This window comes from Meriones unguiculatus, chromosome 7, assembly GCF_030254825.1.
Source record: "Meriones unguiculatus strain TT.TT164.6M chromosome 7, Bangor_MerUng_6.1, whole genome shotgun sequence".
NCBI classification, from domain to species: domain Eukaryota; kingdom Metazoa; phylum Chordata; class Mammalia; order Rodentia; family Muridae; genus Meriones; species Meriones unguiculatus.
Genome location: NC_083355.1, coordinates 26,749,677 through 26,771,494, shown reverse-complemented (window position 1 = coordinate 26,771,494; position 21,818 = coordinate 26,749,677). Strand labels below are relative to the sequence as shown.

At 39.2% G+C, this 21,818-nt stretch overlaps 1 protein-coding gene across 15 annotated transcripts in view; it reads left to right on the top strand.

Moving 5' to 3' along the window:
* The window catches only part of Spag9 (sperm associated antigen 9), a 130,054-nt gene that overhangs the window by 69,840 nt on the left and 38,396 nt on the right, over positions 1 to 21,818 (top strand). For 6 of the 15 annotated variants that reach the window (XM_060386959.1, XM_060386960.1, XM_060386958.1 and 3 more), the window contains 7 exons: positions 899 to 1,106; positions 1,917 to 2,016; positions 8,512 to 8,633; positions 16,974 to 16,985; positions 18,660 to 18,674; positions 19,242 to 19,299; positions 20,436 to 20,588. In XM_060386959.1, the coding sequence (XP_060242942.1) occupies positions 899 to 1,106; positions 1,917 to 2,016; positions 8,512 to 8,633; positions 16,974 to 16,985; positions 18,660 to 18,674; positions 19,242 to 19,299; positions 20,436 to 20,588 (668 nt within the window). The remainder of the gene's footprint in view (positions 1 to 898; positions 1,107 to 1,916; positions 2,017 to 8,511; positions 8,634 to 16,973; positions 16,986 to 18,659; positions 18,675 to 19,241; positions 19,300 to 20,435; positions 20,589 to 21,818) is intronic. The other 9 variants (XM_021643104.2, XM_021643109.2, XM_021643108.2 and 6 more) reach the window with 2 other exon arrangements.

Here is a 21,818-nt window from a genome sequence, read left to right as displayed (position 1 = left end):
AGGCAGGTAGATAGCTAAGGTCAAGGCCATCCCGGTCTACAGAGCAAGTTTCAGGACAGGTAGAGCTACACAGACCCTGTCGAACGGGGGGTGGGGTGGGGGAAGGAACCTCATGTTTATCTAGAAAAGAAGTATTTTTTAAAAGGTCGGTTGTATTATTATTGACTATATATGATGTCTGTGTGGAGGGACACACATGCCTCAGCATGCATGCGGTGGTCAAAAGATAACTGCAGAGTCAGTTCTGACTTTCTACCTTGGCTTGGGTTCCAGAGTTGGGACTCAGATGCTCAGGCTCATTTACACAGTAAGTACTTAAACCCACTAAGCTAGTGGCTCTCAACCTTTATACCTCTGTGTGCCTTTAATACAGTTCCTCGTGTTGGGGTGACCCGTAACCATAAAATTATTTCTGTTGCTACTTAAAAGTGTGTTTTTGCTACTATTAAGAATCTTGATGATTATCTGATACATAAGATATTTGATGTGACCCTTGTGAAAGGGTCGTTTGACCCCCAAAGGGGTCACAACCACAGGTTAAGAACCATTGCACAGGCTGGAGGTTAAAAGCACTGGCTGTTTTCCAAAGGTGTCCTGAGTTCAACTCCCAGCAACCACATGCTGGCTCATAACCATCTATAATGAGATCTGGTGCCATCTGCACACATGCAGAATGATATATTAATAAAGAAATCTTTTTTTTTTTAAGAACCATTGCACTAAACCATTCACTGGCTCAGTGGGTTCTTTTTAAAGCACCCAGCAATTTACAGATGTCTACTCTCAGTGATTCTTTTTTCTTTTTTAATATAACAATGGGCAAGTTTATCTCTTAACTTATATTTGAGGTATCTTAGAATAAATTACTTGCTTTAAATTTTTCTTCTTTTATTTGTAGGATGAACTTTCTGATATTAGTCAAGGTGGATCCAAAGCTACCACTCCAGCTTCAACAGCAAATTCAGACGTGTCAGCACTTCCTCCTGACACTCCCTCAAAAGAAGATAATGAAGGAGTTGTAAAAGGCACAGATACACCAAATAAGTCAGAGATAAGCAAACACATAGAAGTACAGGTTGCCCAAGAGACTAGGAATGTGTCTACAGGTGAGTGACTCTAAGTTTTTAGCAGCAAAGTGTTCAGTCAACCCACATGATCATGAGAAAATACCGAGAGGTGTTACCTGCTCTAAATACATAAAATGAAGAGATCATCTGTTGTGTTCAACTGTAAATAAGTTTAAAAGAAGTAATGCTTAGGTAGAGTTTTGGAAAGAAGAATGTTAGGGACTAAGAAGAGAACTTAAAGACAGCAAGGTAGCCATTTCCTGTCCTCTACTTTAATATGATAGTCTATTTGTGTTCCATCTTCTTTAAGAAGGTTTGTTTTTTTACAATGGGTCTCACTATGTTGTAGCATTGAACTAAGTGGTCCTCATGCCTTTGCTTCTGAATATCTGGGGTTACAGGCATGTGTAACCATGCCAGTACTCCCCCCCCCCCCTTTTTTTTAGCCCTTTTCTTGTAGCCTTAGGCGAGCCTCGGGCTCACTATGTAGCCAGGTGTGACCTTCAGCTTCTGAACCTTACTTTCCATGTGCCTGAGAGTACAGGCATGAACCAGTGTCTCAGATGGTTGGCATCCTGCTCAAATAGGAGTGAAATTAGTGCCTTGCTATGTTGTACTCTGTGTCCCAGAAATAGAAATGAAAACATTAGTTTTGGTTACTTATAGTTCGGAGACTGACTGTTAACTCAATAAGTGATATTGTCTAACTTCAGGTTTCCCAGAACATGTTTCAGAGCCTTGAGAGTTTTCAAAATGTTCATTCAGTAGTTGTACTTAAAACCACAAAGGCAAGAGTTTTCATAAGTACATAGAATATATGCATTTATTTCATCATATTTCTACCCTTAGACTCTGCTGAAAATGAAGAGAAATCAGAAGTCCAAGCAATCATTGAATCCACTCCTGAATTGGATATGGACAAAGACCTCAGTGGATATAAAGGCTCAAGGTACTGAAAAATGTCACACTCCATGAATATTTTTATTTTTCTCATTCCCATTAACATTCTGATCTTGTTTTTGAGTAAATAAGATCGGTTCATGTTGTGCTATAGAAACTGGTACTGTAATTCAGTTTCTGCCTCTGAAGCTGCGTAATTGGGGGAAATTCGTCAGGCAGTATTAGGGATTGGAACATAAGGGAGGATGGGTTTTTTTTCTCCATGTTGCTACAAGAGTAGCTGATGTTGCATCCTTTATAAAGAAGAGAAATTTATTTCCTCATAGGTCTCAAGCTAGGAAGTCCAGGATCAAGGCCCTGACTAGTTCAGTTGGCCAGTTTGGCTGTTCTTTGTTTCCAAGATAATGCCTTTTTGCTGGATCCTTGGGAGGAGAGGAAAAGCCAGGAGAATAGACTAGCTTAATGCTATATGTGAATGTATTCTATTTAGAACTGTAATGATCTCATTTTAGGGAATTTAGACTCATTTTACATGGGAAAATTGTTTAATGATAGCAAGAGAATGGATAGATACGTTTTAATTGGGGTTATTCAGAATATATTGATCAGAACTGAATTTTGAGTTTCCTCAATAGATTCACCTTTAATGAATAATGGCCATGAGCACCTATCATTTATTAATTCCTAGTGAGTATTCAGTACCATGAAGCAATAGTTAAATGCATGGGCCCTAGGATAAGCATGACCCTAGACAGAGAAAGACTTACGTGAGTTAAACTCTTGCTTCTCTGTTCTTTTTTATTGCAACAGGGCTAGGGATTATACCTAGTACCAATCATCTTTTCATTCACTAAATTTTGTTATATCTTAATTTTACTTAAATTATAATTTATTTACTTGGGTGTTTTGTTTTGTTTTTTTTTCGTTGTTGTTTGTTTGTTTTGTGCAGGTTTGGCTGTCCTGGACCCACTTTGTAGACCAGACTGGCCTCAAACTCACAGAGATTCACCTGCCTCTGCCTGCCCGAGTGCTGGGATTAAAGGCATGTGCCACCACACCTGGTGCTAAATTAGAATTTATTATTGACTTGAGTATTCCTATCCAAGTATCCTATCCAACTTAGCCATAAAACAAATTTTCTTTGGATGCTTTGTGTTTTCCTGGAATTGGTGAACTCATGAATGGTTAAAAAAATTTTTTTGTAGTGTTTCATTGACTTACTGCTAGCATTACCAGACACTGCACATAAGCCAGCTCCAGATGTTTTTCAGAGTCCCTCGGCCTTCTAGGTTCTTTCTCATGTAGACTATGGGGTTTCCCTAGTTCTGCTGCTGTAGGCATTCTCTACAGAGAAGCAGGACACCAAGGCTCTTTATTATGTGCTGGCTCAGGTTCTATGGGAGACTCCCAAAAGCAGAGCCCCAAGAACAATGGCTTTGAGTCTTTTATGCATTTTTTACTTCTTTGTCCCCCTCAACTAGTATTTTAAACAACCAGGCAGGGATACAAAAAAAAAAAAAAAATCAGTATAATCTAAGGGAGGGGGGTGGGGTATGCATAAAAGACCAGGCAAAGTACCACATATACTCAAGAACACAGACTAGCCCATACTGTGTGTTACTTTGTTTTCCTCTCCTTGGCACTTGAAGACCTCTACTACGTTGCCATATGCCCTCAATACCTGGGAATCTCTTCAGCTTTTTTTTTTTTTTTAATTTATTTTATATCCCAAGGGTGCCCCTCCCTCCTCTCCTCCCAGTCCTCCCCTTCCCCTTTTTCTTCTTCTTCTCTCCCTTCCACCCAGAAAAGAAGAGCCCCTCTCTCTCAGTGTCGTCCTTCCCCAGCACATCAAGTCACATCAGGACTGAGCACATCTTCATCCCCTGAGGCCAGGCAAGGTAGCCCCTACCAGGAGGAAGTTATCCAAAAGCAGGCAATAGAGTCCATGTTAGAAACAGCTCCCTTTCCCCTCCACTTGCCAGGCAACCCATATGAAGACCAAGCAGCCCATCAGCTACATTTGCTCAGGGGCCTAGGTCTAGATCATGCATGCTCCTTAGTTGATGTCTCAGTCTCTGAAAGCCCACTGGGTGGGTGACTGGGTGACTGGGTGAATCTCTTTACCTTTATTTCCTATATCCATGTCATCTGCTTTTTGATGTATAAGAGTTTACTCCTTACTAGCTTTCTGAGTCTTTGAAGATTACGTGAACAGTACTTTCTGAGGACTGAAATTAAAAATGATAAATATCATTTATAGACATGCTTCATAGTTTGGTTGTTTGGCTTAGATACACAAGTGTAGGTTAGAAAACACTTTGAGAGTTGTGAAGATGCTGCTTCCTTGTTACACAAAGCTGAGTTTGGTTGTTTAGTTTTTAGACACAGAATCTTGCAGTATCACCCTGGCTGGCCTTGCACTAATGATCCTCCTCTTGGCTTCCTGGATTCTGTGGTTATAGACAGCTGACACCAAGTTCAGTTTCACTTGACATTTTTTCCTTTCTGTTCAGTGCTGAAGATTGAACATAGGTCTTCATATACGCTAGGCAGGTACTCTATCACTGAGCTCACCTTCATACCCCTTTAGAATTTTTTTTCTTTTTTAAATACAGCTTTCCATTCTTTATGTTATGTTTTTATTTTTTGAGGCATGGTCTCACTTGCCAGGGAGGCTTTGAACTCCTGATCTTTTGGCTTCTATCTCCCAAGCTTAGGGATTTTACCACACTTAGCTTTCTCCTCTTCCTCTTTCTTCTTCTTCTTCTTCTTCTTCTTCTTCTTCTTCTTCTTCTTCTTCTTCTTCTTCTTCTTCTTCTTCTTTTTTTTTTTAATAGAGATAGGGTTTCTCTGTGCAGCTCTGGCTGTTCTGGAACTTACTGTATAGACCAGGCTGGCCTCAGAACTTAGAGATCCACCTGCCTCTGCCTCCCAAGTGCTAGGATTAAACGTGTGCACCACCACTGCTTTCTATTCTTTTAAAAAATTTTTATGAACTTGTACTTTGTTGTAGGGAGCCTTCTTTTGTATTTTTCTTATATGAAGTAAGTCTTTTACCTGAAAATTGCTCTCCTAGTTCTGAATAGTTCTCTATTTTTTTCTAAATGTTTTTTTTTTTTTTTTCCTCATTACTGTGTACCTGTCAGGACATACTGAACCTACTAGACTTTAAATCTTAGGTCTAATTTCTGGCTGTTTCTTTTAATAATTAAAACTTCATTGATTAAAAAAAGTTTCAACTTTTTCTTAGGTAGTTGCTTTTTTGTTTTATATCTTTAAAAAAATTTATGCATATGAAGTTTTGCCTAAATGTATGTTATGTATGTGCACCACTTGTGTGCCTAGTTCCTACAGAAGTCAGAGGAGACCATCTCATTCCCTGAAACTGGAACTATAGGTGGTTTTGAGGCGCTGGAATAGAACCCCAGTCTGCTGCAAGAGCCATCTTTCGAATTCCTGTGTTGTGGAGTTCGAATCCACTGAGAGATTAGTGACTTAGACTCAATTAAAATTTAGATTAAATAAATTTATTCTTACTGCTAGCAGAAGATGGAAGACTTAAGGCCAGTACAGCGTGCTGTGCTGTAGAGAAGGGGGCTAAAGATGAGGTTTTAAGACGGACATCAGAAAGGTGTGCATTACAGCGGTGCATGGAATCCACAGCTGGGCAGGAAAATTGTTTTACTTCCCTCAGTTGCTTCTTACTTTCCTGCTATATTGTAATAAAAAGACGATTTATCTCTTTCCCCTAGTGATAAACAGACTTTACAGATGCAAAGGCAGCTACTACCTCACTGTTATCTTATTCTCATCTCACCTGCAGGCCACTAGGATCTCCCAGGCTTTCCAGAGCGAAAGGTCAAAAGCCCTTAAGGGATGTCTGTCTCCATATTAAGTTCTTTAGCCATCACAGGGACCTGTGTAAATTATTACTCAAGTCTGAGCACTCTAGTGGCTGGGATAGAGCAGTTCATTTCCGCTTAGGTAGAAACACAGTACCACCATGATAGGGCTGACTCTCACACCCCCACACCTGAAGTTACTTTTATTTGTTTGGTTTTTTTTGTTGTTGTTGTTGTTGTTTTTGTCCCTGTTTTCTGTTATTGCTGCTACTGACTACATTGTCTAGTAGTGTAATAGTTCTGTTTTATTACAGTGTTCTCCCCACTCCCACCCCTTTGGTTTCGGCTCTCTCTTTTGTGTTAGAGTAGTTTTTAAATATTTGCCGCTCTGTGGCCTTTTCTGGTTACCTGCTTATACAACATTTAAACTTGACTTCTAAGGGCTAGCAGTTAGCTTAATGGCAGATTGTTTGCCAGGTATGTGTGAGCTCCTGGATTTGATCTCCAGCATCATGTCAAGTTGGGGCATTGAGGTCTGCTGCTGTTTGTTGTGAAGCCTTTTCTTCTGTTTGCCAGGCCCAATAGCATGTTGCTCCTATTTTCAAAGTATGTGTCAGGAGTATGTATCTTTCTTAAAATGAGAATGGGTTTGGTTTCAGCTTTCTTTGGTTCCTTAAGTTATTTTCCAGTGTTAGTCCATTCCTTTTATATCTTGCACAAGTCTGTTCACATTTAGTTGTATTTGTGCTCTATTTTTAGTTGGGTTTTGAGCTATTAGTTTTGGTTTTTGTTTGTTTTGTTTTGTTTTATAGTGATATAGAGGGAATACTATTTTGAAACTTTTTAAAAAAGGCTTTTATATAGTGAGTTTCTTTGGTTTATAAAGTTATATTTTAATGTTTTAAACTATAAAGTAAAATTTTTACTTTGGTATATATCTCTAATTGACTTCTTTGGTCTCCTATTCATAGGCACTTAAATTATTTTAACGTTCTATCAGTAAAAAAAAAAACAAAAACAAAAAACAAACACTCTTACTGTGGGTCATCATAGAACACTCCTTTAATCCCAAAACATGGGAGGTAGAACCAGGAGTATTCCTAGTCTAGTTTGCATCATGTGTTCCAGGACAACCAGTGCCACATAGACTCTGTCTCGAATAAACAAACTACTGTGACTGTCTTTTACATTCAAAACTGACTCTGTAATAAGGTTTCATGAGTTGGGGGGTGGCGGTTTAGTATTCTTATGTCTTTTTATTTATTTGGGGGGGCAGTATGTAGACCAGGCTGACCTAGAAATCACAGTAATCTGCCTGTACCAGAGTGCTAGGTGCTGAGAATAAAGGCATGTACCCTATCCTTGGCTTCTTGTCTCATTTTTAGAAAGACAAAATTAAAAGCCATAAAACCTTGCTAATTTGTACCACAGTTCAGAGCAGCATAGTTAAGATTATTGATTCTATTGAGGCTGTAGCTCAGTTGGCAGAGTGCTTATTTAGCATGTCCTGAAGCCCGGGATTGAGCCCCAGCACTATGTTAACCAGCAATGGTAGTGCAGGTGCTATCAAATTTGGGGAGTCACATCTGTGCCCCAGGTCAGGTCTGGCCACCCTCAAGAGCCAAGTGAAATCTAAGCTAAAAGTAGAAAGCAGAAAAGGATTTATTCAATGTGGCCACATTGGGAGAGGAACAAAGAGATCCAGAGACCCCTCCCTCAATCTTCATTGTGGTCCCAAAGTGAGATCCCCAGTTTAAGTAGAGGGACAAGTGTGGTCTGGCCCACTATAGCTCCATCATTATGTGGGTTTCAGTCTCATCCTGTAAGGTGGTCTGACAAGCTGTTAGTAGTGTATGAAATCTCTTTCAGGGAAAGAAGTTGCCTCTTTACCTAATGTCTCTTCCTTCTTTGAGCATGAGTTTCCTGAGAAAATTCACATTTCTTTGGGGTTTATTGTTTGAATAGTCTGATAGTCAGATTGGAGACATGAATGTCTCTTTAGACTGTCTTCATTTCTGTCAGGTTGGTATATAACCCTGTCACCAGAGGATCAGACACCCAAGGTCATCCTCAGTTACATAGCAAGTTTGGGACCAACCTGGTGACACTAAACCCTGTCTTAAAAATAAGATAACAAAAGAGCCAGATGGTAGTGGTAGACGCCTTTAATCCCTGCACTTGGGAGGCAGAGGCAGGCGCGTCTCTGTGAGTTCAAGGCCCGCCTGGGCTACGCAGAGAAACCCTGTCTTGAAAAACCAAAAACCAAAACAAAACAAAAACAGCAAAAGATCATGGATTCTGAAACAAGAATGCCTTAGTTTGAATCCTTCCTCCTTCACCTACCAGCTGAATGATATTGTCAAGTTCCTTAAGCTCTTTAGTTTCCTTATAAAATTGGGCTAATAGTAACATCTGCTTTGGGGAGTAGCTGTAAATAAAATAAATAATGTGTATGATACAGACCCAAGTAGCTGCCATTATTTTGTGTGCTGGAACCTCACAGTAGAAACATAATTCTCTGTACTCTCTATACTCTGTGGGAATTCCTTAGAAAACCACTGAGAAATCTTTTTATGTTAATATTTTGTAGTAAATGAAAACCATAAGTAAGAAATTTTTATGCTGCTTAATCATTATATTAAAAACACTATCAGAAAGTCTTTGTAATTTGTTGATTTGGCTTTATTGTTTTTGTTGCATAGCACTCCCACCAGAGGCATAGAGAACAAAGCTTTTGATCGCAATACAGAATCTCTCTTTGAAGAACTGTCTTCAGCTGGCTCAGGCCTCATTGGAGATGTGGATGAAGGAGCAGATTTACTAGGTATGACAGCTCCTCTGGAAAAGGACCATACTGTTTAAAAATACATCTCATTAATGACTTGATTGAAAATTCACTTAAAATGTCCCTGGCTGCCTGATGGTACAGGGTTATTAAACTTTAGCAATTACTTAGATCGTATTATTTGATATTATAAAAGTTTTAATGAAAAGTGTCTATGTATGAAAATGACAGATATTGAATTCACATTTAATTTTATATTTTTAATTTACATAATATAGTTTGTTGGGTTGCTGTAGCCTAAGAATAGATTTTACCCATAAGGAATATAGTACAGGGTGTGGGTGTGTATGCATGCGCATGTGTGATTGGTGGGTAGATAGTTCCTATTGAGTTCTGCTGACCTTGATTAAATAGAGAATTATAACACTTGAATGTTTCTATTTTTATATTCCCAGAGCATTATACTTTACCTCTATGGGAAATATAGTCATTTTGAAGTTTGTGGTGAAAGCCTAATTTCTAGCCACTGCTGTTTTGTCATCCCCCTCTCCAAAACACAGAAAGTTTGTGTCATTGAGCAAATAACTGGAGGAAAAGTACTGCATTCAGTTCTTGCGCTCTACATTTTCTGGATGATCTTTCCCAAATTAATTAGCCATTTTGTCTGTCCTGTCATTTTATTGTGTTTAAATGAAGGAGTCGGCCTCTGTTGAGGGGTCTGGTAGATAGGTGTATGGAGCCAGCTAACCTCTTCTCTGCATCAATTAACCTTGACTGAAATAGTGCTCCCCAGCTGGCTGTGGGAGGGTACACCTTTAGTCCCAGCCCTTGGGGGATAGAGGCAGGTGACGTCTGTGAGGTCAGCCAGGTCCATAGAGTGAGTTCCAGGACAGTCACAGCCATTACACAGAAAAACCCTGTCTCAAAAACCAAAAAGAAAAAGAAAAGAAAGAAACCCCCCCTCTTCATTGTGTTTCTTACTGTCTCTGATGGCTCGTACTCAACAATATCAAAGTCACATAAAGATATGATACACAAAAGTGTAAAATAGTTACCATTGGCCCCTTTAAAGTGAAAGATTACCAGCCTGTCCTCTGGGAAATCTAAGGTTCCTTTTGGCAAGAATTCATTTTGGTTTCATATGAATTATTTTTTAACAAACCTTTCTTGTTTAAAACTGTGTAGAAATTGAAAGCCATAGAATTTTCAACAAGAAGAAAGGTTTCTTTGCCTGCCATTATACTAATTGACGACACTGCTCTCAAAAAGCTGTGCTTGTCAGGTCTAGTAAATATGGTGTGAAATGAACTGCTTACATTAATTTATGTTAAATTTATTCATTACCAATTATATGATGGACGCTGTAAAGTTTTTTTGTTTTGCTTGTTTTTATTTTTAACTATTAAGTTCAGCCAGGCATAGTGGTATGTATTTCTAATTCCAGCCCTCAGGGTGTGGAGGGAGGGTAAACTGGGCAACATAGGAAGACCCTACCTCAAAGGGTTAAAAACGCTGGGGCTGGAGCGATGGCTCAGCAATTAACAACACTGACTGTTCTTCTAAAGGACCTGGGTTCAATTTCCAGTACCCACCTGGAAGGTCATAATTGTTCTAGGGGACCTGACACCCTCATACATACATAATTTTTTATAAAAGTTAAAAATAGTATGGTAGTATATGTCCTTAATCTGGACACACAGGAGGCAAAGACAGGTGGATCTCTGTGAGTTGAAGGTCAGCCTGCATTACATAGTCAGTTCCAGACCATCCAGAGGTATTCTATGAGACTGTCTCAAAAAGCAACAACAAACCACAAACCACAGAGCTAGAGAAATGATTCAGGTGAAGAGCAATAGCTGCTCTTCCAGCTTCTACATGGCAGTTCACAGTAATCTGTAATTCCACTTCCACAGGATCCAGTGCCCTCATCTGGCCTCCATGGGCATTAGCCACACAGAGATATACATGCAGGCAGAACACCTGTACACATATAACAATAACAACAACAATATACCTAGTAATCAACAATATACCTAGTAAAACAATAATATACCTAGTAATCAAGATTTAAAAGTTTGTCAATTTAACTGTTTGTAGTTAAATGTAAGCTCCCACCATTAAAATCTCAAGTAAAACTTTGGAAGCATTATTGGGGTGTGGTGGCACGCGCCTTTAATCCTTGGGAGGCACTTGGGAGGCAGATGCAGGTGAATCTCTGTGAGAGATCCAGCAGCCTGGTCTACGAATTGTGTTTCAGGACAACCAAGGCTACACAGAGAAACCCTGTCTCAAAAACAAAACAAAACAAACAAAAAATACTTCGAAAGAATCCATTTAGAATTGCTTTTCTCAAGGAAGACTCAGAAAGAATAGTTCTTGAGAAAACTATATTTATACCTTCATTTTCAGTTTCACATGAAAAAGTTCTTTGAAAGTTTGACTGATTGGGATGGCAGGATAGCTTGACAGCCTGAGTTCAACTTCAGGGCCCATATGATGGAAGGAGAGAATGGACTCCTGCAAGACATTTTCTGGTTTCACTGACACCATGGCATGCACTTGTGCACACATGCACATACATGTATACAGAGAGGCATAAGCAGAATATAAAATGTAATAAAACTGCAATAAAGAGTTGATTGGCTTAGAAAACTTGACTCCCCAGCAAATTTAAGAACAAATTCAAAAAATGCTAGGAAGAATTTAAAATTCATTTTAAAAATACATCTTGAGATTTACACATAATAAAATTCACTATATTTTGAGTATAAACCTTTTTTTCTGATCTCTTAAAACTTCTTATGTTTTGAAAGTTTGATACATGTATATACTGTATTTTGACAACTTCCACTCCATTACCCTTCTGCACGTCCCCTCCCTCTTCAACTTTCTAAGATGCTCCCCTTCGACTTCCATGTCTTTTGCGAGTTGCTGCATGAGCACAGGCTGCTTTTCAGTGGGTATACCGCTGATGGGAATGACACCCCACACCCAGCCACTACCTACCAGTAATCCTTCAGAGAGAGGGGGTGGTCTCATGTGCCCATGTTCCCTCCATGGTGAAGTACTGATACAGTGTTGTGAAGTCTTATGCAGATAACCACAGCTGCAGTGAGTTCATGAGTGCAGTGGCTGTGTCATGTCCAGGAGACATCCTTTTCAGCACATCACCTTATCATCCAGTCCTTACATTCTTTCCACCCTTTCCTTGTTCCCAGTGCCTTAGAGGCTGGGATGTTCCATTTAGGCCTGAACACTCCACCATTACTTTTTGTTGCAACTCTGGCAACTAAGGATCCTTCCCTCCTGCAGCTATTAGAAGCTTCTCTTTTTAAGAGCTGGGAGCGCGAATCCAGTGAACTCTGAGCGAGAGTAAATTCTTCCTTCTTGAAATAGCCTTTGTCAAGTATTAGTCTGCAAGGGTGTCACAGTGGCAGGCGCTTGAGGCCGCTGACTATGTTGCTCCCACACTTGGTAAATAGGGAATAAATGCTTGCTGAGTGCAGCATCTTCAGGTTTTTAACAGATTCCTAGGATTATATGACAACTGCCAGAATCACTGTCACTACAATCTTTCTGCTGCCTTTTGCATGAAGTACTGAGGAGGGTGACTTGTGTACATTGCCTTGTAAAAGCCCAGTAGTATTACAGAATTTGAAGTCAGTCACCATATAGCTTTCTATTCCTGTAAAAATTAAGCCACACAGTAAATAGAAGTAATGGTGGTCTTTTAATTAAGTCAAATATTTTCTCAAAGTCAGAAAAGGCCTCGAACTCACAAGAGATCTGCCTTCCTCTGCCTCACGGTGTTAGAAATAAAGGTGTGCACCAACACCACCCAGCTCAGAAAATTAATTATGGATTAAAAGCAAAAATATTTGGCTTTCTTTCCATGCTGAAGATAAGGGGCTATCTTAAGCTATTTTTCCTTCTTTGCAAATGTTGACATATATAGGACTAGAACATCCCAGATTATAATATTTTAATATATTAAGGTGAATGACTTACAGCAATGTAAATACTATAGTCAAAGATGATAAATGAGGGTCAGGAGTGGAGCTCAGTCTAGCATGTGGGAAACCTGGGCCCAATCCCTACAATACTAAACCAATCGTAATAGCACACACCTGTGATCCCAGCACTTTCAAGGTAAAGATAGGACAATCAAAGTTTAAGTTTGTCTTCAGGATACATGAGACCCCACTTTTAAAAAGATGGCAAATGGTTTGTGTACAGTTCAGGGATAATAAAGCTCATCAAGGTATACTTGTGCCAGCCAAAGTTCTTCCTATTTAGAGTAAAGCTGATGAATAAGTGCATAGTCTTTAACCCATAGTCAGTTTGCTAGGTTTTGTTATCAAGCTGTTGTTCTAGAATTAACTTTCCTTTAATCACTGTACATATGTCCAACACAGTTTATTTTTTTCTCATTTTAATAATTGAAAGAGGTAGAGGTAATCCCAATAATTTTCCTTCTTTCCCTTTTTTTTTTTTTTTTTGAGACAGTGTTTCTCTGTGTAGCCCTGGCTGTCCTGGAACTCATTCTGTAGACCAGGCTGACTTTGAACTCAGAGATCTGCCTGCCTTTGCTGGGGTTAAAGGCATGTGCCACCACCACCTGACCTGGCTTCATTTTCCTTTTCATTGATTTCTCATTAACTTTTTTATTTAAAAGGATGACCCTTCTCTCTCTCTCTCTCTCTCTCTCTCTCTCTCTCTCTCTCTCTCTCTCTCGTTTTGTTTTAAGATTTATATATTTTAAGTATATGGGTGCTCTATCTGCATTACACCTGCACGCCAGAAGAGTGCATCAGATCTCATTGTAGATGGTTGTGAGTCACCTTGTAGTTGCTAGAAATTGAACTTAGGACCACTGGAAGAGCAGACAGTGCTCTTAACCACTGGGCCAACCCAGATGACCCTTTTCTCAATTACTTTCTCTTAACTGTTCTCTATTACTTGGAAATCATACACTTAGTTTTCCATTTCCCAAGGTGTTCTTTTTCTTTATTCTTGTGGATTTTAGCAGCCTTCCACCCCCAGCCCTAGCTATCGCTATCTTCAGATATTCTTTTGCTGCTGGGATTGAAGGTGTGTGCACTGTTACTGCGTGTTTTTCTATGCCTGCCCTTGCTCTGATATTGACACTGAGATCTTATTATTTATTTACAATAGCTTTAGGCACTATAGCTGGCAGATGCTCAGCTATTCTAACTCAACAATACTGGACTGGCATACTTCCTGCCATGTAGCCCATTACCTGCCATTTTTGTTTTGCCCTGGCACCTGCTTTCTCATCCTTGTCCCGATGGTAACCAGGCTGGGCAACAGGATCATGAAGGCCCCAAATGGGGCATGAGTGCATTCACCAAGGAGACACACAAAAAAGTCAGATGTATGAAACTAAAGAGAGGTAAAGAACCACATGGCGGAACATGGACTAGGATAAATGGGTTAGCTAGTTAGAAATAACAGCCGAGCTTAAGGCCTAAAGCTATTATAAGTAAATGTAAGTCTCCATGTCATTATTCAGAGCAAAGGCAGGCATAAAAAATATGTGGTTACAGCACACCACCATGCCTGGCTTTAAGTCCCTTTCTTTTTGTAAATAAACTCTACTTTCTGTGAATCCAGAAACTGCCTGTTACTGACCATTGCCCTGTTTTCTTTCCTGCTTTTCTGTTACTGTTTGAGACTTATCTGCTATGTGCCACAGGCCATTCTAAATACTGAGATTTAGCACAGTAGAAAACAGACTCAACAGGCAGGACTTCTCCAGTCCTTGCTCCTCAGCTGTTTTGCTGTTGTGCCAGATTTGCGAGACCCCAAAAGACTACCAGGAGTCGAGTCCGTTGCAAAACACATGAGGATCTTTTTATTACAAGCTATAGCTTGGTCTCACATCCTCACCTCTGCAGGGGTTGAGAGCAGAGAGCCCCGTCAGGTTGGTTGGTTGATTTAAAGATTCCAGTCCCTCCCAGCGTGCCCAGAGTAGGGGAATTCCACCTTGGCAAGCATCTATAGGTTGAAACACAAAAGGGGATGTTGCATTTTGATCTGATTAGCTATAGGAAGGCCCCCAAACCATTAAACTGTCTGGCTTCCCTTGTTTGGTTGTTTTAGGAGAGAGTGGTGATCTGGGCCAGTTTCCTAGCAACTGTATCTAGTGGGGAGGAAAAGATGCAGTAAAGCTGATTCCTCCCCACAGGTGGCTGGACATGTCTCCACCTGTCTGGCCTTCATTCATGCTTGTGCTTTAAATTTTAATTCAATAACCCAAAAAACTAATTTTTCTTTGGTCTCACTGCTACCGCCACCATTTTCCTCCACAACTACTTCATTTCCAGCCTTCTTATTTGATGTACCAAGGCAGTCCTTCTCAGTTATTTCAATGACTTCCAAACAACTATTGACTTTAAAGCATCCTTGTTGGGTTTCCATATTATCCGACTTGCCTACATCCATTTCTACCTCTTGTGGTTCTCTTCCTGCCTGGGTCTTCCACCCGCCCATGAAGTCAGGAGGGGCACAAGGCAAGGAGCAATGGCCTGCAAGCATTGTACAGAGATCACACACCCCGGGAACCACTGCAGGGGTCTACTTCAACTTTAATTCCGGACAACAAAGGCTATATACCCCTTGGGGAGTGGGTGGGAGGCTCCAATTGGTTGGAACTAGGCACTTCAAGGATGCTTGATTTGGATTAAACAGCACACTCCTATCATATAAATGGAAACACAGTACCTAATTATCATATAGGTGTGGGGAGGGCAAGAGTTAACAGGGAGCTGTGTCAAAGAACATATATCAAACGTGGTTAGGAGTGTGTGTGTCTAAAGACACTCTCCAGGTGAAGTCAGTCAGATAGCAAAAGGCCCTGCTGGAAAGAGGGAGGAGTCCCTGTCACAGAGGGAGAACTGCAACATCAAACATCAGGGTTCCTCTGACAACCTCTGACAATTGCTTTTTATTCTTAGTGTGATACACTTTTTCTGCTCTTTCACATATCCCCAGGTTTGCTTGTTTTTTTGTTTTGTTTTGTTTTGTTTTTTGGAGGGGGTGGGTTGGTTTGAAAATATGTATTTGCTCTTGTTTATTGTTTCTGGCTTTCTTGAGACAAGGTTTTATTTATATAATTTATTTTTATTTTATGTTAATTAGTGTTTTGCTTGCAAGTATGTCCGTGTGAGGATGTAAATTCCAACCCAGATCAGGCCAGGACTCTAGACTGTTATTTCTAAACTAACCACTGTAGCCATCCCTAAGATATGGCCTATGTCTGACATGCAGAGTTCTGACATCTCTATGCATGCATCTGCCTACATCTGATACTCAGGGTTCATTTAATCATCTCCACTGTGTAGTCCCTAATACTCTCCTTGTAATAATACTTCTGTCTCAGTGAATGAAATCTCTTTGCCATCACTGAACTGTCCATCTTAGACCTCATACCTTGCCTTACAACCTATCTTCAGGTCCTATTCTGTCTCCTAAATATTTGTATATATTCGTTTTTCTTGTCTGTTGCTTAAGTGTCATGTCCTCCAAAAATTCTGCTTTGATCTGTTAGTTGAAACGTAGTTGTTCTTGAAGTGTTTGCCTGTAATATAATAATTTCATTATACTATTCTTCATGCTTTCCTGTTTTTTATGTATCACTCTCCCAGGATAGACTGTAAGTTCACTGTGTCAGACACTCTTTTTTGCCTGCTGTTGATATTTATAACAGCACAACATATAAGTGAATGGGATTGTGAAATAGTCCTAACAATTGTTTCACTTTAAAATCTGTGATTTACTTTTTGAGGTAAAGAGTCCCTTAGCATGAGGATTTGTGAGCAAGTATACCCCTGTAAGAATGTATACTACTAGGTACAAAGATACATGCATTCTCAAGGAGTTGTAGGTAATTCACAGGCCATATGCCCTTTTGTGGACCTAGCTTGACAGTTCTAAATAGAAACTGCAGGAAAGGACATTTTTCTTTGTTTTTTTCTTAGTTTTTGTAGGCAAAGTTTATGTATATATTATGTTTTTGTACTTGAAATCTTGAATAGAGATAAGGTCATATCAAGCTTTATTTTTCTTATAATTAATTTTACTGACACATTTTAAAATAATAATTTTGGATAATCTTGCAATGCACTACATTTTAAGAGAATTCTTCATTGAGTGTGTAAGTTTACTTTAAACTTTTGGAATTATAAAATATGTTCATAGGAGTACCCACTTTTCCCTTTATAATATTTATACTTTATTGTATATAGTGATGGTTTTCTATATTGGTTCAATTTCTTTGTCAGATCTTTCTCATTCTTGCTTTCTGAAAACAATCTAATTGAGTTTCTTGTTCATTTTTCTCTTGGGCTGCTTACCCAGGGGAATATTCTGGTGTGTATGTTTTTAAATACTTTCCTATTACTGCTTTTTAAGCTAGGTGTTCTTGGCTGCTGTTCTCATTTGATGCTTTTTCATCTTTTTTTTTCCTGCCTTTTTTCTTCTGCATATATTTTTAGCTTTATGCTGCTCTAAATGTTTGAGCGTTTGTTAGTTATATAAGCTTTTGAGCAAGTCTGAGCTATGTTTCTTTTGTCTCTGTATCTTTACTAAAAAAGTTAGCCTTAGTGTTTAAGGAAGATATTTGGCATCATTTTGGAGGTGGAATTTGGAAGCTTTCAGGTTCACCACCCCAATTTGTGGTAAATACAAGATGATTGTGCTACTAATTCTGATGTTTGAGGATATTTGAAAAATTATAATACAGATAAAATAGGGACCCATATGTTAGCATTAAATTTTTAATGCTAACATTCCCAGGTTGGTTTTGTGTTAAATAATTTAAAAGTCATTAGGAATATTAACTTTTTAAACTTTTTGGTTTTTCTTCTTTCTTTTTCTTTTTTTAAGGTTTATTTATTTATTATATATACAATATTCTGCTTGTATGTGTGCCTGTACACCAGAAGAGGGCACTAGATCTCATTACAGATGGTTAGGAACCACCGTGTGGTTGCTGGGAATTGAACTCAGGACCTCTGGAAAAACAGCCAGTGCTCTTAACCTCTGAGCCATCTCTCAAGCCCAACTTTTTGGTTTTTTGAGACAACAGGGTTTCTTTGTATGGCTTTGGCTGTCCTGGAACTCTCTATATGTAGACCAGGCTGGCCTTGAGTTCAGAGATCCACCTGCCTCTGCCTCCCGAGCACAAGGATTAAATTCACCACTGCCCAACAGGGATATTAACTTTTCTTCTTTTTTAAAGTAAAAGGATATGCTAACTCCTTGGCCATAAGTAATATTCTTTAGAAATATTTTTTTTTTGTTTTCTTGAATTATAAATATTGCTTCTCCTATTGTCTCATTCTCCAACATTGTCATAAATTTAGGGTGAATGAGTTATTTTTTGTTTTGTTTTTTTTGTTGTTGTTTTTTGTTTTGTTTTTGCTTTATTTTGCTTGGTGTTTTTGTTTTGTTTGTTTGTTTTTGTGAGACATGGTTTCTCTGTGTAGCTGTGGCTATCCTAAGCTCGCTTTATAGATCAAATTGGCCTCGAACTCACAGAGGTCTGCCTGCCTCTGCCTTCCTGAGTGCTGGGATTACAGGTGTGCATCACCGTGCCCGGCTTTCTTCAATCTCTTATGAGAAGCAAATAGCTTTATTTTTCTGAGAGGTGGCTATAATGAGTTTTACATTAAATACTCTCTCTATATTATACTACTTATTAGAATATTAAGCACAGTTCTATAAAGTGACAACTGAAAATTATTATTTCATGTGTGGCACTTTGTAATGTTGACTTGGAGTTTTCACTGTAATTCAATTTATTGTGAGACAAAATTGGTGAAGCATTTTTGAGTATCTCAGAGAGCATCCTTATGAATGAAGGAAGTCATCTTTATTTCTGCCTCTCGCACGTCATTATGCATTGAGTCATAGCATTGTGAGTCTGGATGTTTTTCATACATGCATAGAACTTTATAGACTAACAATATGTTTTCATGCTCTTTCTTACATAAAACATTTCTTGTTCTGTTTTTGCTTTACATGGAATGCATGGCCTTTAAGACCATAATTTCTTTGGTAAGGTTTCATCTGCCTTGGGGTTTTGTCTTTGACCTTACTTCTGCTTATCTTCTATTAGTCAAATAAAAATTTTTAGGCAGAAGCCTATAATAGCATCTATGATTTAGAAATGATATTTGATCCCTATCAATGCTCATTTTTCATAAATAATAATACTTATTAAGAATATCTGGCAGAAAAGTCTTGATCATCCTGAAATCCTATCTATGAAAAACAAAATGTAACTGATAGATGTGAAGAACAGGCCGAGAAGAGCTGCTGATCGCTTGCATCTGCAGCACCAGCTGTTGGAAAGCTGAGGAAGATGACTTGAACCAAGGAAACTGAGACAGTCTGAGCAGCGTAACATAGCGAGATCCATCTCAAAAACAAAAAGTGAACAGTAGCAGCTTTAGTCTGTAATGACTAATTATAATTTTATCCATTCCATAAAAACATTAAACGAAGTAGACAGAATAAGATTAAAGGAAAGTAAAAAAAAAACAATGAAACTTAGGACCATAGCTCATATGTAATTTTTGATACATTTATTTTCAAAGTTTTTATCTTTTTTTTTTTTAATAGGAATGGGTCGTGAAGTGGAGAATCTCATACTAGAGAACACACAGCTGCTGGAGACCAAGTAAGCACAAAAGTTCAACTCAGTGAAAGATAATGTGTTTTCTCTGTCCAAGTCAGTGACTGTGTATAACAACACAGCACGGTACTGACTCCTCCATTTCGTTCTCTTCTCAGCACCTGCGCACACACAGGGACATGGGTAACGAGCACCTCATTGCCCTCATAGGTTTTATTGCTCTGATAGTTTTGTAAAAATATAGTTTTTATTTCTTTTCCACCATATAAGTATCCGTTTTCTAGATGTGTCATGCACCTCTTTTTTTTTTCTCTAAGACATGCCATTTTCTTATTCTCTTTTCATTTGGGTTTTTGCATTTCTTCATGAATGTTTTGGCCTATACCCAGCCACTTTTGTAGATCTCTCCTTCATAGTTTTATATCCTTTGTGGAGTCTTAAAGCCCTCAAGCCACCTGTTGGGGTAATTTTTAATGGGACAGGTCCTTTGTCATGTGAAGAAGCAGATAGGGTCCACTTGTCAGTTGCTGTGCCAGAGCAATTTTGACATAACTGTGTCTGTCCACACAGAATGCCACTAACTGTAAATGAAGTCACACCCAACATATCCGAATGTACTGTATCTCACATGTTTTTCTTTCAGCTTATTTCTAATCTAAACTACTTTCTCAGTACTAACTGCCAAAGAGAATTTGACGGTATTGTTGAATGATACCTTTGCAGAAATTTTAATACTAGTAGCCTTAGAAAACTGGGTTATGTTTTGCTTTGTTGTTTGTTATTTGTTTTTCAAGACAGGGTTTCTCTGTGTAGATATGGCTGTCCTGGAACCTACTTTGTAGACCAGGCTAGCCTTGAACTTGGAGATACACTGCATCTGAATCCCAAGTTCTGGGATTAAAGGCGTGCTCATCATCGCCTGGATAGAAAGCTGTTTTTTAACTTGAATCTTTCTTAATGCTGGTTTTATTTATTGGTGGTGTGTCTTGTTTTATCCATATTGGCTTGACAATTATGAAGAGCAAACATTAAAATGATTGTTTTATGGCCTTTGTTTATTAAAAAACCGCAGAAAGACCATATTGTGGTTCTCAGTTGATCCGCATTATGATTTGACAGTTACTTTAGTTTTTAAAGATGGAAAGTGTATTTGTAATGACACTTGAAATATGCGTTTTTAGAAATGCTTTGAATGTTGTGAAGAATGATTTAATAGCAAAAGTGGATGAGCTGACCTGTGAGAAAGATGTGCTGCAGGGAGAGTTAGAAGCCGTGAAACAAGCCAAGATGAAACTGGAGGAAAAGAACAAAGAACTGGAGGAGGAACTCAGGAAGTAAGTCTCAGCAGCTGCTCGATCGAACCAGGCCTGTCCAGCCTTTGACCTGCAGCATGAGGCTGTCATCTCTCTGTGTGGGGCTGTGATCATAGTCACCCTGGGACACACTCCTGCTCTGAATGGGTGCCACAAAAGATTATAAGTGTAACCCTGAGACTGAGGCTAAGTCAGATCAGGAAGGGCCAAAGGCCACCTGAAGGAAGTAAAGGTCTCAGCCATTTGCCTCTGCCATGAGCTGGCCTTTTTGTTTACCAGTCTCTTCCTCAAAAAGTCTTGAGTTTTGTTTTTTTTTTCTTTTGCTTGTCCATCGTGGTGTCAAAAGTTGTAACTGTGGGTTGGAGATACGGCTCAGCAGTTAAGAGTATTTGCTCGCTCTTCTAGAGGACCAGAGACAACCCACACCAGGTCGCTCTCAATTGCCTGTAGCTCCAGCTTTAAGGGATCCACACCCTTTTCTGTTTTCTGACCTCTGCAAATGCTTGTGGAGGCAGGTGTGCGTGTGCACACATGTGTTTGCACGCACACACACACACATAAAGGATAAAGTAAATTTTAAAATAACAACAACAAACGTAGGGGATGGAGAGACTGCTCAGTGTTTAAGAGCACTTGCTGGTTTTGCAGAAGACCTGAGTTCAGTCCCCAGCGTCCACATTAGTCGACTCACAAGTGCCTGGTGCACACATATCACCTGGTACACATTCGCATGCTCACACACAAATATAAACAAATGTTTAAAAACAAACAAAAAAATTCTCAAGTCTTCAATTAAAAAAAAAAAAAAACCTTCAATGCCAGGTATAGTGGTGCACGCTTGTAATCCCAGCACTCAGGGAAGCAGAGGCAGGCCTCTAATTCACTGTGAGTTGAGGCCAGCCTCGTCTACAAACTCAAAACAGCCAGGGCTACACAGAGAAACCCTGTTTTGGAAAAAAAAAGTCCTTATTTTTCTCCACTTAGTTTACTTTTGTTGTCGTTTTTGTTCTTGAGATCATCTTTTGTGGCTCAGGCAGGCCTCTAAGTCACTGTGTGTAGCAGAGGATGGCTTTGAACACCTGTTCTTTAACTTAGCCTCTCAAGAAGCTGAGATTATAGGCTTGTGCTGCATGGCTAACCTTTTTGAGTTTGTTTTTGTAGTTTATTTTTTTGAGACAGGGTCTCATGTACCCCACACTGGCCTTAAAACTTATTGTGTAACTGAGAATGACCTTGAACTCCTAGTCCTCC